This window comes from Doryrhamphus excisus, linkage group LG9 (assembly GCF_037039965.1).
Source record: "Doryrhamphus excisus strain RoL-2023G ecotype Guam linkage group LG9, RoL_Dexc_Guam_v1.1, whole genome shotgun sequence".
Taxonomy (NCBI): Eukaryota; Metazoa; Chordata; class Actinopteri; order Syngnathiformes; family Syngnathidae; genus Doryrhamphus; species Doryrhamphus excisus.
In genome coordinates this window covers 9,638,641-9,657,621 of record NC_136365.1, presented here as the reverse complement: position 1 = coordinate 9,657,621, position 18,981 = coordinate 9,638,641, and the positions used below count along the sequence as shown (strand labels likewise).

The window sequence follows — 18,981 nt, the reverse complement described above, 5'->3', positions numbered from 1 at the left end:
CTTTGTGTTTTAAAGGCATTTTCCATTTGGGTTTGATTGTTGGTGAAGTGGCAAAGCAGTTCCTTTTATACACTTTGGGCAGATGAGTTCTCCGTTAAAACATTTGATCAACCTGGTATCTAGTGTTGCCGATTATCATTCTCAGTGCTGGCTAGACAATTAACTTCTCACAAAAAAAATTGTAAATGCACCTAAGAAAAAAACTTACAATGGCTTAACATTCCCCTTTTTTTTTATATAAAGGTTAATGCCCTCTAAGCAGCTTGATGTTTAATGGGGAATAAAAGGGGAAAAGCTCCTCCTTCTGGAAGTTGATGCATCATTGTTTGTTTGTTTTTTTCCCTCTCAAGTCATACAGCCTTAGGAGATATTGATTCTAAGCAACACAACACACGCAGTAATATGCTAACTAATGTGTAAACACCTTGCATGTTCACCTTGAATGCACTTGGTGAAAGCTGTCACCATGTTACTTTCAACGGGCAGAAACTCATGTGGAGAACATAGAAAATATCATGTGGTTCACTGAATGTGCAGAAAAACAGAAAAGCAGCAGGCGACTGATGAGAAACATTTCTTATTCAGACATGAGTGATGGGATACATCTTACAAGAGGTGTGTATAAGTCTAACAGATACAACACCAACAGTTACCATGTCAAGCTTTCACTATCAAGTGAAGGGGGGAAAAGTTTTTACTTGGTGTGTAATGAGCTCTTTCGGATATACTGGCAAGACACATCTTTATTATTTCATAATGTGCAAGTTCATAACAGATTTACAATAAGGATTCTGAACATGTGCGCATGGTAGCTTTAGATAATCACGGTTAGACAAAGAATGGGAGCACATCCTCATTCAAAACCAGGCTGTTCATCTTGGGGTGTCTTCTCAAATGGCTTACAACATCTTCCTCTTCTCAAACTCCTAAAAGACAGAGAGGAAGGAGGATGATGGGAAAGTATGACAGACAGAAGGGAATTATTTATCCGTGTTGATTTCTCACAGCTCTTTTGAGGGAGGAGAAAACAGGCAGTGATAGCATGGGAGACTGTGTTTATTAAAAGAGCTGAACTCACGAGTCTATGGGTTCACAGCCGATTGACACTTAAAACCGCTCGCACTGTCTGATGGATTGGGACATTTTACATAGGTGATAGTGTGATAAATGTGAAGCTACAATTGTTTAGATTATCAGCAAAATCCAACAACGTGACTATAAAATGGGATTTCAAAAAAATGCAACCAAAATATCTATCTTCAATTTGGGACATGTCACACAAACGGCAGGATGATAGAATATGTCCTTCTCCACGAGAAGCTTTGCTTCTATTCCATGGGGAGAATGTAACTTAATGCAAATGCCATTTATCAGGTCTGCAGAACACAGAGGTATACTGGCTGCACATGTTGGCTCATTCCAATGAGGCTGGAAGATACCTAAATGTATACTGCCACCCTGAGGAGACCTGAGGTTCAAGTTTCCGTCAAAGCCATTTTAAATCCGCTTGCCGTTGTGGGAATTGGGAAATGAATTAAGAAAGCTTCTTGTGGGTTAAATGGGGAGTTGTGCTTGATTGCAAAAAGCTGCTTGAACAAGGAGTCAACAGGGTGCAGTCATTAGGGATAAAGCGTTTAAAGAAATAAGAGTAATGACATGGGGGGAAAAAAAAAGGAAGAGTTGGTTGTGTTCCACACAAATGCTGTGATAAGCAAGGAAACACTGCAAAGGTAAGAGCAATGTTTGTGAGATTGTAAAAAGCAGGACTTTGATAGATCGACATCTGACAAGTAACGGAGTCAAAATGAGGGAATGGAGGTTGCCACTCCAAAAGGGAAGCCAGACAATGTCTTTTTTTTATTGAAACAGCAGTGAGAGCAAGAAAACATGTCAGGAAGGAAAGAAATGCAAGACATTTGTTTAGAGAGAGCAAACTGCAGTCGAAGTGCTCACATCCTGTGCATCACTGTTGAGTTAAGACCCAATTCCGATGTGCATTCCAGTACCAGTAAACAAAGTTTAAAAAGGCCGTAATTATTTTTGCATAATAATTAAGTTGTCTGATGAATAGAACTTTTCCTGATTTTCCTACACCAAAAGCGTGACTCATTCCAGCAGCTATCACAGTGAGTGTTGCATATTTGTGTTACATTTGAAACTATGTCACCCACAAACAGCTTGGGAAATAGAAAGAGGAATCGCATAAATTAGCTAATGTGGAAAGGCTATGAAAAAAATAAAAATCTAAATTGCCGCTGCTGGCTGCAAAAATTAAAAATCGCATCTGGGACATGAACGACTTTCATCAGTTGTTGATTAAAGTCATGCACATATTACTCAATTAGAAATGAAATGTGGACACTATGAGGGGGATTTGTCCATTGCCCAAGTTAAACCACTTTAGATTTCGATGTGCACAAATGTAAACACAGGGTGTTCTACTTTTTCACATTACTATTTGTGCAAGTTTAACCCCTCTTTTAGATGTTACTCTTCCATGTTATCTCTGGAGCCAGTTAGAGCATTTTGACCAGGTGTGTCGAAATTTTTTCACCAAGGACTGCATACTGAAAAGTCAGTGTGTGGGGGTTCACTTTGATATTTGTATATGCAGTGATGAAAAACTGTTTGCCCACATACTGATTAGTTTTTGGGGTTTTTTTGCATGCTTGTCACATTTAAATGTTATATTTTTACCATGTGCTGGTAAAAAGAAAACAAGCTCCAGTCCAGCAATGGACCACTGACCGCACTTTGGACACCCCTGGTCAAAATAAAAAATGAAGTTCCACTAAAAACTGTTATTACACTGGTTTGTAATTGTTAAGCATCTATTATTACTTATTGACATATGAGTAGGGTTGGGCATCAATCTTCGATTGAAACCGGTTCAGACATTCCAATTCTCCCGAAACCGTGAATTTTTTAACTTGCAGTGCCCATGTTTGCTAGTTTGGCTGAAATTGTGCGAAAAATGAGGACTGCGGAAAAAAGGATGCACAACTCAAAGACCTCCAATTCACAGTTAACTGCCCCGTATATGATGCGCTACACTGGACTTTTTATGAACGCAGCTTGTCTTAGCGGTAAATACACATCCACACACACACACACACACACACACACACACACACACACACACACACACACACACACACACACACACACACCAAACACACCGGATGCATGAACTCACGCGCAACGGTATCAGTGTGATGCAAGACGATGGTAGCGTTGACCAACCAGTGGTTTCAGCACCACAAAAAGTATTGCACGTACATGGTACCAGTTCCATTCCAGCGGTTTTCCAAGAGACTAACACAGATGTATGAACACGACGGGCAATTAAATGAGCAACCGCATTGCGCGTTTTTCATCATTACACCTAATGATTATGAATTAAACGTAGGAGGAAAAAAGTGTGCGAGTGTATATCAATATTTGCGTGCAGTAGAGCCAGCAGCGATAATGAAAGTATAAGATGACGAATGAGTGTAATACACGCATTCCACATTTTATACATCTTTTTAACACTTCTCTTGAGATGTAGTGAAATAAAGACGCAGTGGCCTTAACTCATCCTGTCAACGTGAATGTATTAAATTCTCCCCATCTTTACGGTACATTAGAAGTTTAATCTCATACTTGCTACTACAACATTTTTTCTGAACTAAACAGCGCCATTTGCTTTCAAGCAAAAAGACTGAATTCCGAGAGAAGTCCTTGGAAAGATATTTGAGGTGCATCTCGTTGCACTTTCCGTGAAGATGATCGGTTGTTGCAGGTGCACTCACCTTGAACATAGTGCTGCCTAGCTGGGCAGGGGACATACTGACTACCACTCCGGCTGACTGCAGCGCTGCAATTTTCTCTTTGGCGCCTCCTTTTCCTCCAGCAATGATGGCACCAGCGTGACCCATTCTTCGCCCGGGAGGAGCAGTTAGCCCCGCGATGAAGGAAACCACAGGCTTGATGTTAGCACCCTGAGAAAAAAAATAGTAAAATCAATAAAAGGGAAAATAAAAAGGAGGTGAAAGAGTGACTATAAAAAGATAATCCTCTCATTTGCAAGTGTGAGGCAGTTAGCAAAGCAACCAAATGGCTAAGTGGTAGGCAGGACAGAAATATAGGCGAAAAGCAAGGAGGTGGGAGGGGGGGTGCATAAATCAGGTCAATTTGTTTTCTGCACCTGCATTTTATTCATTCATTAGAAATTAAACAACCCATGTCCTCCCACTACAGAGTCCTGATGATAAGGGGCTTATCTAAGCAGCCGTCTCTGTCTCAGCCCCGCATTATTAAAACAAAGGGTCAATCAAGCAGTTTAATTGCATGGGTTGGTGGCTGACCAGATAGGGCGCACAGGCGCCTGCCATCTCATATCATCTCATTTCTGAGATGGTAATTAGTCATGCAGCCGCTGATTAGCTCAGTGCCAGTCGACACTACTTGCTCGTTGATGGATGTGCTGTTCAGTTCCAAGGTGAAGAGTGCTAATGTTTCATCTATAGCAATAACATCTTAACTAGGAAAAAGGATTCTGAGGGGGCATGTATACTGTCGGGATTCAAATCATACTTGAGAATGACATACACACACAGCAAATTCAAATAAACAGGCCTTGAAAAGTTAAATGTCTTAAATGTCAACCAAAGCAGTCAGACTCCAGCTTGATCAGTCAAGTTACACAGCTACCACAGTTGAGGTCAAATGTGCTTAAATATATTTAATAATACATATATTTTTAAGTATATTTTATGATGACAAATGAAAATCATTACCGTAAATGCGGCTATTAATGCCTCCAGTCTCCTACCAAAAAAATGGCATTAAGGGCTATAGTATATGTAAGCCCACAGCAGGCGTGGGCAATCTACAGCCCAGGAGATGTTGAACGTCTGGGGAGAGCAACAAATATTACTTACAAATGCTCAAGTAGTATCTATTCTATGGAAGCGCTCAAGAATAAGTGACAAATAGATTTGGTACTAGCCACGAGCTGGTTATAGGTTTCAAGGTAAAAAAATCTGACATGCAGTCATGCGATATGAGACAAAGTGGAGGTCTAGTGTGCCACTATGTGGAAATACTTTGTCAGACCCTGTGCTATTCCTCGCAGTCTGAAATGGGCTTCGGTGTGTTCTCACATTGGCACGCGCTGTGCTGCCAAGTCAGGTATTCATAGCACTGTTGCTAGCTGCCTTGTTTGCACCGAGTTGCGCCGGTACGGCCGCCCTGTTGTCAGTTGACATGTTACTCACATCAAGGATCACCATATGTGGAGATGAGTTTTATAATGTGACAAGTGTGGAGGATAAGTGGTATTAACGGTTTACTCTCCACTGAACAACAGGCAAAACCTGCTTAACATCTCCGTTGCTAACAACACATGACCCAGAAACAGAACTTTGTGAAAAACATAACAGAGTTGGTGGGGGTACGTCACCGTTATTGGTACTACACTGCTGATGGGAATTTCATAATGTCATAAAAACAGGCTACTGTTCACCGCAACCATGCCAAAACATCATCAGCAATCTCAACTGTCCTGCCTGCACATTACCGTCCTTCTAAGTCCATCACATTCACGGTCTAATTGACAATCTTCTGGTAAATCTAGCCAACAAAATAAAAACAGCAACGGCATGTACTGCACAGCGCGTTGTAACGCTGCCTCAGTGTACGTCATTATGTATGTTGTTACCGTTTGTTGTCGCCTGTCACTAAGACTTGCATTACAAAATGAATAAATACAGAATAACTGTGTGTGCAGGCGTGCAGGTTAGAGGGAACATTGCTCATAGACAGTTGGCAATCAGGAAACTGACACTAAACATAACTGCCAGGTCACTACAGTATCCTTGATCATGTAAAAGGCTCTGCCCCTCTTAAAGAGACGGTAATAACTAGGCAGTGTTATTAATGCTCTTATTATGAGATGGGTAGGTTGCTAGTGCTTTGGCTTATTTCATGTACATGTGAAGTGTTAATTTGGTGCAAGTTACATACTCATACCTGAGTATGAGTGATTCTAAAATTAGACTCACTGTGTGGTGTAAGAATGGAACTCGGAACCACCTGTACATATAGAACAAAAGGGGAGTCTTTTGTATGCTGCAGTAGGCATTTCCGATTCTTTAATCATGAAACCTATAGGGTGATTCCCAGGGAGTGGTTATTCAATAAATAAGATTATTACAAAGTGAGGCTAAGAGCAGAAATATGACCTGATGAGGCTGACACGGTTGTATCCGCATTGGAGGCCTGGCATTTACAGTGAAGAAAATAAGTATTTGAACACCCTGCTATTTTGCTATTTCTCCCACTTAGAAATCATGGAGGGGTCTGAAATTTTCATCGTAGGTGCATGTCCACTGTGAGAGAGATAAACTAAAAAGAAAAATCCAGAAATCACAATGCATGATTTTTTAACAATTTATTTGTGTGATACAGCTGCAAATAAGTATTTGAACACCTGTGTATCATCTAGAATTCTGACCCTGAAAGACCTGTTAGTCTGCCCATTAGAAGTCCACCTGCACTCCATGTATCATCCTGAATCAGATGCACCTGTTTGAGGTCGTTAGCTGCATAAAGACACCTGTCCACCCCATACAATCAGTAAGACTTTAACTTGTAACATGGCGAAGACCAAAGAGCTGTCCAAAGACACCAGAGACAAAATTGTACACCTCCACAAGGCTGGAAAGGGCTACGGAGCAATTACCAAGCAGCTTGGTGAAAAAAGGTCCACTGTTGGAGCTATCATTAGAAAATGGAAGAAGCTAAACATGACGGTCAATCTCAATCGGAGTGGAGCCCCATGCAAGATATCACCTCGTGGGGTCTCAATGATTCTAAGAAAGGTGAGGAATCAGCCCAGAACTACACGACAGGACTTGGTCAATGACCTGAAAAGAGCTGGGACCACCGTTTCCAAGGTTACTGTAGGTAATACACTAAGACGTCATGATGTGAAATCATGCATGGCACGAAAGGTTCCCCTGCTTAAACCAGCACATGTCAAGGCCCGTCTTAAGTTTGCATATGACCATTTGGATGATACAGAGGAGTCATGGGAGAAAGTTTTATGGTCAGATGAGACCAAAATAGAACTTTTTGGTCATAATTCCAATAAGCGTGTTTGGAGGAAGAAGAATGAAGAGTACAATCCGAAGAACACCATCCCTACTGTGAAGCATGGGGGTGGTAGCATCATGCTTTGGGGGTGTTTTTCTGCACATGGGACAGGACGAGTGCACTGCATTAAAGAGAGGATGACTGGGGCCGTGTATTGTGAGATTTTGGGGAACAACCTCCTTCCCTCTGTCAGAGCATTGAAGATGGGTCGTGGCTGGGTCTTCCAACACGACAACGACCCGAAGCACACAGCCAGGAAAACCAAGGAGTGGCTCCGTAAGAAGCATATCAAGGTTCTAGCATGGCCCAGCCAGTCTCCAGACCTGAACCCAATCGAAAATCTTTGGAGGGAGCTCAAACTCCGTGTTTCTCAGCGACAGCCCAGAAACCTGACTGATCTAGAGAAGATCTGTGTGGAGGAGTGGGCCAAGATCCCTCCTGCAGTGTGTGCAAACCTGGTGAAAAACTACAGGAAACGTTTGACCTCTGTAATAGCAAACAAAGGCTACTGTACCAAATATTAACATTCATTTTCTCAGGTGTTCAAATACTTATTAGCAGCTGTATCACACAAATAAATTGTTAAAAAATCATGCATTGTGATTTCTGGATTTTTCTTTTTAGTTTATCTCTCTCACAGTGGACATGCACCTACGATGAAAATTTCAGACCCCTCCATGATTTCTAAGTGGGAGAAATAGCAAAATAGCAGGGTGTTCAAATACTTATTTTCTTCACTGTATCTAGCTCAGTCGCATTACTATGCAGTGTTGTTTCCACGGAATTACAAAAAGGTTTATGTAAGCTTGAGGGAGACAAGCTTGGGCTAAAAGTCATGAGGCTGAAATGGGTGGAAATGAAATATCACTAAACCTTCATGGAAGCTTAGGTGCAAGATACTCAAGCAAATTATCATACGCTTATCCCGTGTAAGACCTATTTCCGAATCCAGCAAAACCCCAGCAACGCTTGGCAGACCTTTGATACAAGTGACTTTTAATACCGTATTATGTTGGCAAGCACGGCACAGATTGACACCCAGTGAACCTTGAAATATGCCCTGCATCATAAAGTCTGACAGTGGAACCAAGAGGCAAAAGGTTGTTTTCATGGATTTCACACAATTAGGCATTGATAGATTAAACTGTCTAAGAATAATTTCAATTTCTCATCTTTGTTCACATATTTTGCACAATAGTGCTGAATATTTGTCACGCATTATTACAGACAATTTGATGCATGTGTAGAGCTACTGCAAAAAGAAACTTCAGAAAGATACAATAAGTGATGAGTTAAATTCTCCCCCATAATTAGGATGCTGTAAGTAGGTGTTTGAATTTTTAATACAACGTTGAAAGCGGTTTATTCATGAATGAGTGTGACAAATGTTTGCCAAAATGGTTGCCAACTAAGGGATGGAATTAGGAATGCTTTGAATGCGATCAACTCAACTCGTTTGCACTGTATGACATACATTTCAAGATAAATCACATCAAAACTGCTCCTGTATTTACTGCAAAAAATAAATTTAGCAACAAACCAAATATTGATAGCTGAAAAGGCCAAGTAATGGTAACAATTTTAAATTCGTCTCAGAGGTCCTACCATCGTCTATTGGCAGCGTGTTGGGCAAAATCTAGCCTTGATGTTGAAATGTAGACAGTTTTAAAAGTGCTTTTTGTAAGCACTACTTGGAAAATGCCGTTGTGTGTCCATAGCTTTAATGCTAACGAGTCGTGTTAGTCCACGCCCAGCTCTGTGCCCATAAACAGGCTCAAAGGCTTTCTATATTGCAGTTACAACATCATTAAAAAAAGACATTTTCATAATAGGGGACCTTTAACTTTGGAGCTTTGTGCTGTTCTTAATTATAAAGTACATGATTTCCTGTTCTACACAGTCAACTTTAAATGAAAGCTTATGTTACCTACTCCGCCGCTCTATTGGGCTTTTTCATGCACGTTTCATCTGAACTGTGCCTCCCTGTCAACACTTTGGGTTACTGTTTGTACTTTATTTGCCAAGAGAGCGCAAGAGAGAGGGAGTTATTCTCCTGAGACGCTTGCAGGAGATTTGCATGCATTAGAGCTGCTGCGGGTAAATTAAATTAATTTTTCAGCCTGAGAGCACCAGAAACACACATATACAAACGCAGAAAGAAAACAAAGAAGGAAAAACACAAGCACACAGCAAGGAGCAAACAGAGTGTGGGTCTTGCCTAGATTTTAAAATGTCAATTACGGCTTCTTCCTGCACAAGCTCATCACCTCGCTGCTCTTTTGTCGTCTCAAAAGATGTGCTTGCTCACCAACACTGCACATTTGCAAAACATGCCCCCTGTGTCGTACACACAAACACCCGTCTGTCACTCTCCATCTTGATCATGTTAATCACACACTTTGCAGGCAAAAGACAGCCTGGGGCTGTCACCAGGAAGTAACACATATCACACGGTTCTCTTGACTTTGGCTGTATGTTATTTTTGAAGATCATACCTTCTATCTAGACAATAAAAGTAATATTAAAAAAGTCAAGGAAGAAAAGCAATAGTTGTCAAGAGTGCTCCTTACAGTGTTGTGCTGTTTAAGGTATTCTGCTGCGTTCTCCTCTGCATTGCCTCCAATCTCCCCAATCAGGATGATGCCCTCTGTCTTGGGATCCTGCAGGAACACCTCCAGGCAATCTATGAAGTTTGTACCGTTGAACGGATCCCCGCCAATACCTTTGCAGGAGACAAAGTAAAAGCGTGTTGTGTACCCCATCACTCTCACAGGAGCATCCGCGTGAATATTTGAGGACCACATGGCGGCACAGCCTGAGAATGGAATACAAATCAGGCGAAACTAACTTTATGCATGATACGCTCTGATCATCACAGCAGCGTCAAGCTCTTTCATGCCTCTGCATTGGGGATTCGCAAAAACAATTCCACACAGCCGGAATTGCTTCTAGTGAGCAAACGAAATATTAATAGATGGATTTACTTTGAGCAGGATTTTTGTGTATTCTACATCTCAAGTGTATTCCCTTGCTCTGTCTCATCAGGCAGTGTGCTGATTCCTGCGTTAAATGACTTGACAATGTATTGAGACCTCCTTACCTTTTGGGCGCTTAACAAAAATATATATTCAATTTGGAAAAATGAAAATCATTGTTGAAGGTTGCAGACAGTGCCTCGACAAAGATATTCACTGACAGGTACCTGAGTGAAGCTTGATAAAGCATCATATAATAATACATTTACCAGGGTTTCTCCTGGTGTTCTGGCACAAAATGTATGCTCCAGTCCTTAGGTAAAAACTGCTGACAGCAAACGAGCATCTTGTTGCGTCTTTATAGCGAAATTGAGAGGTAAGTATCCACTCTTCCGTCTGTGAATGACGCTGTAGTGAGCGGTCAGCGAGGTGTCTAGTTCATATCAATGAGCCCAGCGAAGGAAGTTTCAGTTTTTAAATCATAACCAACAGGTAGCTTGTATGTTAGCAGTAGCTCACCAGTTGTCATTAATCACATTCATTTCAATGATTTTAGGTGATTAGCATGTTGGCCACACATGAGATCAGGAAGACCTGGGTTCAAATCTCCGTATGGGCATCTAAAAATATGAGTTACTTGAAATTGTCCATAGGTATGAAAGTGAGCGTGAATGGTTGTCAATATGTGTGCGGGTGTACCCTGCCTCTAGTCCAAAGAGAGCTGGGATAGGCTCCAGCATATCCGCAACACTAGTGAGGATAAGCGGCATAGAATTAGTATTTGTGGACTACTAACGCGAGAAGTATTGCAAATTCTATGCAATACTCTGCAATGCTTTCTCTCTTTGTTTCATGACGGTGTTGACTTTCTTTTGTATTTACTATTTTGCATCCTTATAAGCCTCTATGGGCATCTTCGCGACCAACACAACTTTGAAAAATCCTAAGGGAAACCCTGATTTACAATTTAGTCAACCAGTTGATGTTAAATTCAGCACAATATCAGTTTGCTAATTTCCTCAGTTTTAAGTTGTTTTGCCACTTCAAAACTGTAAGTATGTTGCATCGAGGCATCAGTTGGAATATGACCAACCAACAACAATGGACCAGAATTAAGACCCCCTCTATTTAATTGTCAACATAAAAGAACTACAAAAGTCTGTTGAATATGAAATGGGAAGGAAAAGCAAAAAGGTCTGTATTCTTTACAAGAGGCCACCAAGATTCAAACTTCTATAATTGCTCATGTCAAGTCTTCAAAACAGCAAGATCTGTAATATACATGAATGATCGTGCTATGGTTTGATTAAAACGTTTCCCACACACAGACTCTCTGGATGTAAATTAACTGACAGGAATGGACACATTTAGGAAATCTGATTAATACATGATTTATTTTTTCCATTAATTATGGTTGCGCCTCATTTGTCAATGCAATACACTTTGTCTCCTCTCAACTTCTAAGAAATCACAGACATGAGTTCCACTTCTAAAAGTATTACCACTGAAAGGGTATATGAGCTATAAAAACCTGCAGAAGACTAATATTCACAGGCAAATATCAACTAAATTTATATTCATAGCAATAAAAAAAAATATCTGGCGATTTGAGGGAGTGGGGAAGGGAGCCATGAATAATAATCAAACAGAACCACGTTAACAGCAAAACGGATGACAGTGATATTAAATATAGTACCGATGGTAATCTGCCTTGCAGGTCGGAGTCACACTTTAAGACTCAGCAGCAGCACCACTAATAAACCATGTTAATAAACTCGACAGTATTAAACTCCAGTGCAGTGGTGGCCTTTACGAAGTCAGGCCGGAGTACACCCCATAATTAAAATGTCAAAATGATAATGAACCCACTTTGTTTTTTCTGTTATTTCATTCATTTGATCGCAATTACAGATTTTTGACTTGATGGGGGGGTGATTAGGTCATAAGATTTTGTTTGTATAGGAGTAATAGTCTTGTACATAATATCTGCATTAAGAAGTAAACATTCTAGTCATAATAGTATGGCGTCATTTGAAAATATTAGCTCCACTGACTTAAGTCTGTGACGATAATCAGAGCAAATAGTAAGACACTTTCTGCAGTAGTGAAAGGGGTGAAATGATGGCCCTTGCAAAATTCACAACATCTTACCAACACAGAGGGACTGGCCAAGGCCAACTTGTGTAGTTTGGTGCACTGCCTCATATGTCAGGGTTCCCGATCTAGACACGATGCCTGAAAGAGGAAAGAAACTAATTTAGAGGGGTCACAAAACACCCAGCTCACTGGAAAAGAAAATATTTAATATTACTTTTATGAAAATTACTATAACAAAATATAGGACTGGGCAAACGAACTTTAACAAAAAAAACAATTAAGGTACATTTTGCAATGTTTTATAATTTTGCATGCATGATGCTTTTAACTTTTAACTGTTGGAACTTTTTTCCACAAATTGAATTAAAAACTAACAATTTAAAATAATGACAACAGTTGTAGCTGCTGCTACCACTAATTACTGTATTTACATTGTATTTACATTACATGTAAACTAGATTGTAGAAGATTCGTTTTATGTTTATGCTACTGTAACAGAACAATACTTCCCATGATGCAACCAGAAAGAAGCAAAATAGATGCAACTATCAAATGTTTTGGTAGAAATCTTATAATCTGACAAATTTTAAGTAAATTTGAACGAATGTAGAATTACTACACCTTCTGCTTGTACATCATCACGGCTGCAGCTGATCAATTCTGATGCCCAAAATAACCACATATCACAAGTGATGCTGGGAACACCAAGATAGGTGGGATTGCAAGGTTTATAGTGGGTGTAAACCACTTAATGTGCAGTTCCAATCCTGCCTTGTGCACTGCCACTTCCAGATTACTCCTATTAGCATTCACAGTAGCAACACCACGATTCATTTTACGATTGGCCTTTGGCTGCCCTGTTCTTGCAAAACAACTTTTATCTGAACCAGAAATGTCATCACGTTTTAATCTTGCAAGATCTCATGACACTCATTTTTGTGATTAAATGTAGTCCTCCTTTATTGGAGACAAAATAACAATTTCCAATTAAGAACAATTTATGATTGCCATTTCTGAACATGTCATGCCACACAAAAAACAATACAAAAACAAAACTTACCAATCCTTCCTTTCTTGTGAATGTGGCCAGGCATTATGCCAATCTTGCACTCTCCAGGCTGAAAAACAGTTCAAATCGTTACAGTTTGTACCTGCAACACAAAATGATGTACTGAAAAAAATATTAGGTGATAGTCTAGTAATTATTCCCTTATGCAAACCATTCCTTACAATATGAATGACAAAAAGGAATAAACCATGTTGTGCCTTTAAATATTAGTGTAACCAGGAAATTCATGTGTTTCATTTGATTTACCCACAGTCTTTAAGAGTGCATTTGTGCAGCAGCAAAAACAACAAAATGGGAAGGTGTATGTGTGTTTACGTTAATGACTCCCGGGCAGTTGGGGCCTATGAGGCGAGTGGCGCTCTGGCGCAGGAGCTTGTGCTTCACTTTCACCATGTCCTGCTGAGGGATGCCCTCGGTGATGCAGACCACCAGTGGGATCTCTGCGTCGATGGCCTCAATGATGGCAGCTGCCGCAAAGGGCGGGGGCACATAAATCACGGTGGCATCAGCTCCTGTGCCTTCCTTCGCCTGAGGTAAGGAATAGAATAAGTATCCGTGGTGGATTAAAAATGCCAATTATAAAGTGAGGAAACACTGCCATCTAATGGATCTAAATAATATTGCAAAGTACAATGCTTATCACATTACTTTACATATTGTAAGGACCTGAACAAAGTCCCACTGACCTCCTTGACCGAGTTGAAAACAGGCAGGCCCAGATGAGTCTTGCCCCCCTTGCCGGGGGAAACACCTCCAACTAACTGGGAACCATAGTCCAGAGACTGTTGACTGTGGAATGTCCCCTAGCAGCAGAGATAAGTCAGTATGTTAATGAGTGTAAAATAAAGTGGAAATGACTCAATTATACAGTGTGTGCCTCAAGAAATGTTTACCCTGAGAAACAGAAAATAGAAACACATTATCATCCAACAACTGACACCATAAGGTCATTTGGGGATGACATTACAAAGAAATGCAACCTTTCAATCCGGTTGAAAAGACAACATTTCAGGAAATGTTAGACAGACAGTACGAATTGTCAGGGAGAAGGCATGTGTCACAAACAGCAATGTCTTGTACAAATGCACCGGCCCTGACAGAATGTTTAGCACAGCGGGCAAAAATTGCTACTCTAGAGAGATCCTGCCTTAAACCACACAAGGTCAACATGTTGGTGTGCCTTGCTCGGAATCTGTCAAATTAGGTGGCAAACGATTTGCTTATGGCCTGTTGCTAGTCTGCACTTTTCTTTGCAGACATGTTCTTCTTACTTTGCCAGGAATATTAGTCAATATTCATTATCTATTGAAGTGCAATTTTGGTTACAGAGATGTGATACTCCATGTTATTTATTTGTATTGTTGTCTGTATTTTTTTCATTGGAGTGCCACAGGCACAGGTGTTTATACAGTATACAACAGGGGTTCTGAATTACATTTGTAAGTGAATGTTTCTCAGCAGACATTGTGGGGACCAAGTGAGTTTAGGGGGTGTGGGTATTTTGTAAAAACACTAAACAAAAATTGTTATACTCAACAAAAATAGAAACGCAACACTTTCGATTTTGCTCCCTTTTTTCATGAGGTGAACTTAAACACAAATGGCTCTCAAATATTATTCACCCATCTGTGTTTGTGACCATTCCAGCATGATTATTGCACAGGTGTGCCTTGGTTTGGCCACAATAAAAGGCCACGCAAAACAGTTTAACTGTATTAGCGGTGGTCCGGAGGCTCTAAAAAACAGTATCAGTCAGTAATAGGTGCGACCACCATTCACCTCAAATAGTGTATACACATCTAGAGCATCCCAAACACGCTTGCTATTGTCAAAATGCCATCAATAAAATGCACTTGTTTGCTGTCCATAACATACAGGCCTGCCATAACCATAACAACCACACTGCTATGGGCGACAACTCCTTCCACAACACAGGTGAATCTTACTGTCCTGATGGCATTTTGAATGCACAGAGATACCTTTGTTGTGGCATACATCCACAAGCATCACCATTGGCATGTTTGTGATGTTCTGGTATTTGAGGCAAATGGTAATCACAGCCGATACTGATATTGAGACCCCTCTGAGCGACCTCCTAGACTTCACATTTTGAAGTGGCCTTTTACTGTGACCAACCTAAGGCACACCAGCCATTTAATGCCATCTCAACATCTAGATATGACGCACCTGTGAGAATAGATTATGACTCATGCTCACCAACACCAATTTCGACAGATCAGTAAACATTAATGACAGCGATAGGCAATTTGTGTACATAGAAACAGTTTTGCATGCTTCCATCCCCTGAAAACTGCTCGGCCCACATAAAGTCTGCTAAGAAACATTCTGCTGCTTGGACAGATGTAATTAAGGACCCCTGTTGTATAGCATAAAAACAACAGTGTCTGGGAGGTCCAGTCTCTGGTTCATTAGTATTCCTGCTGTAATTGCAACATGAAGACCAGAGAACACTCCTAACAACTGGTAGCAAAGGTAATTAGATAGGGATGAGAACATTTAAAAAATGACCGAGGCAGTCATTGCACAGTTCAGTTAAAAATCTTAATTAAGAAATGAATATGGCACTTAAAAATATGAGAAGAGCTGCCAAACTGAGTAATTGTTAACTTTTATTTAATCAATTGTGGAATAAGGCGGCAACAAAAAATGAGGACAAAGTGAAGGGCTTTCTGGATGTACTGTATATGTATGGTGAATCCTGTATCTCGGCATTCAATATTCTTAAGAGTATAGGACATTTGATGTTAAAAATATGAGCTCATCAAAAGAAAAGTTGATTTTCAGCTCAACATATCCCAGTGGTCTGTTAATTATCACTGAAGATGCTGATACAATGTAGACAGAGTCCCAGAGGGTCACAGCAGAGAGTGGAAATGAACGACTTCCCAGAACAAATTACAACTAGCTTATTAAGAGGAATTAGACGCTATTAATCAGCAGTTTTAACCACTCATAACATGCCCCTTTTCCCTGCTAGCAGAGCTGGGGTTTTTTTTAATCTTTCCACAAGACATTATTATGGCAAACTTTGGGATAATAGGCTTGAAGAATGGCTTGCTTATTAAGCTAGAAGACATGGCAATGTGCTCTCAATATCAATCACTTCATTCCTCATCCTTTTCTAATTACCTGGAGTGTTCAATGGAATGGCATTTAACCATATTTTATTACATTGAGGGCAAAACAGAGGATGAAAATGTTATGTGGCAAAGACAATGGGGGATATAAATCTGTAAAGTCCATGTTTCTGGATTGACAAACCGAGTTTTTTTTTTTTAATTCTCCTTAACCACACATGGTTCAAAGTGTATCACCCACGTTTTATCCGGGTGCGTTTTATTGATTAAAACAAGGATTGGGGTTAAACAAGGAACAAAAGCTGCTTTTCTCTAAAAACGATTTTATTTTTTTAAATGTTATATATTAATTTTAATTTTAAGAACAAGTTATTAATTATTACTTAATTATTGAAATTGACATTTCAATTTGACTGGTAAGACTGGACTGGTAAGCATGTAGACCATACAGTCAGGAGATTAGGTTCGATCGTCTGGAGTTTGCATGTTCTATCCGTGTGTGGGGGTTTTCTCCGGGTACTCCGGTTTCCTCCCACATTCCAAAACATGCATGTTAGCATGCATGTGACTCCAGTTACCCCAACTCCTATCCCCGCCTGACAAATTTGTGTGTCAGTGTGTCATACCCTTTTGGGGTGGCATCACAGGAAACAAGACAAAAACCCAAAGAAAAGGCAAAACTCACATAGCTGATATTGGCTTGTTTGATTGTTGAGGAGTATTTTTGCTGAAAATGTTGGTTGAACTAAGATATGGAAGAATTTTGAGGGCCACCATGGTCCCACAATATGGAAACAGACAAAACACACTTGTGAAGTTACACTTCTTTACATTCCTTATGCACACATACAACAGTTTTGGTCGCGCATTCCATGTATCTGTGACTCTAGAAAACATCTTGTTTTATCACCTTTGCATCCTATAAGACCAAATGAAACCAACACCTGTGAACAACTTAATGTTCTGTTGCTAGGTTTAAAATCATGACATAACACAATCAAAAATACCAAAAAGCTTAGTTTTACCCGTCCGACACTCTGAGTCTGAGGTTTTGAAAATCTTCACTCTCGCCAATTATAAAAATTTTGCAGTCCTTTGGGAAATGTTGATTATTACGGTACGTGCATACATTCTGGTACATGATTCAAACAGCAAATATAATTTGATGGTTAGAAGATTTCATAACAAACCTGCTTTCCTGTGAAACCTTGACAGATGACCTTGGTGTTCTTGCTGATGTAAAGGTTTGGTCTTGTTCCGGTATAACAATGTCTGACACCACTTTGCTGCACTGAAACAACAGAAATGACAGACGGATGTTAACAGACAACACGTCATCTCATGCAATACAATACTGTGTGCATGTATGTCTGTTTTCCTCATATCTTAACTCTAAACAGGCAGGAAGAAAGTTTACTCTGTGGATTGTTTTCAGAGAAAAGTGGCATGTACGCAGGGTGCCCTTTTGTCATACAGTCTCTTAGACTCTGTGGGTGGAGGCGGGGCCACTACGATACACACAAGTGCAGAAGACTGCAGCCCTGTGAGGTAACTTTACAGAAATTAAATCAGTAGACTGCAATATATTGTCATGTAGTTTGTTTTCACTGTACTTTTCTTAAAAATTGTTAAAATCTCATCTCAGCCACCTTTTGACCCCCCTAGAAAATACCCATAAGCAAAATGGTCAATGGAATAGTATTGTGTATAAACATTACAGGGGATTGAATCAGTGCATTGGCCATGAACAATAGGATCTTAACTCAGGTGCATGTTGACCAGTCATGTATACAACTGAGTAGTTCAAAACTGAACTTTGGCCTCAAGACACTCAATTCATCACCGTGCAAAGTTCAGCTGCACACGCATAGTTGATATTAGTGCACACAAAACCGTAAACAAATTCTGCAAGCAGGCAGCTGATAGTTAGTGACTATAACAGCAATTTAATCGAGTGCAACTCGCTGAAATATGCTACAAATACAAACGACTGGACACGACACAAAGTTTTAAATGGTTGTGCAAGGTCAATAGGCCTGTAAACCATCTGTTAGAAGGTTAAATTGGGCCCTGGGTGAAAGATAGCATAAGACGCTACGCTAACTTGCCTGCTAGCATGCTACCTGTCAAGACGACAGTAGATGCCATTGCTCGCCGAAGCAAAAAAGCATAAACCTGAACTGTTCAGCTAAAACACACACATTGCAACACATCTTACCTGTCACACATTTGTCAATTATTTAAAACGGATGGGATACTTACAAAGCAGCCTGGCAAACAACCTGGTGTGGGACATGGTCGGTCATTCGCCAATGACACTGAAGAGCTAGGACCTCAAGCACGGATAGGAGCTGCCCTCGTAAACCCCCGTCTAAAATTAATATTCGATTGACAGAAACGAGTTATTGTATTTACGCTTTAATATATATTTTCTTTATTTGTTCACGAAAAGGCTGTACCGTGAAAGATACTGTATTTGTTTAAAATGTTTTTCAGGCATAGGGGATGCCTTTCTATAATGTTAAACGACTATGGGTAATGTAGTTTTTTAAAGAGGTAGACCATAATGAGATGAATCGCTAGGGGGTGCAAACACAAAGCG

At 40.2% G+C, this 18,981-nt stretch overlaps 1 protein-coding gene across 1 annotated transcript; it reads right to left on the bottom strand.

Annotated features, from left to right (window-relative positions):
* Positions 1-561: 561 nt before the first annotated feature.
* On the bottom strand, positions 562-18,806 carry suclg1 (succinate-CoA ligase GDP/ADP-forming subunit alph). Its single transcript, XM_058070114.2, has 9 exons — positions 18,642-18,806; positions 17,570-17,670; positions 13,968-14,084; positions 13,597-13,809; positions 13,273-13,330; positions 12,267-12,350; positions 9,711-9,862; positions 3,795-3,983; positions 562-926 (listed from the first exon to the last, which is right to left on the bottom strand). Exons 1-9 carry the CDS (start codon positions 18,673-18,675, stop codon positions 900-902), a joined length of 975 nt encoding a protein of 324 aa, XP_057926097.1. The 5' UTR covers positions 18,676-18,806; the 3' UTR covers positions 562-899.
* Positions 18,807-18,981: the final 175 nt, after the last annotated feature.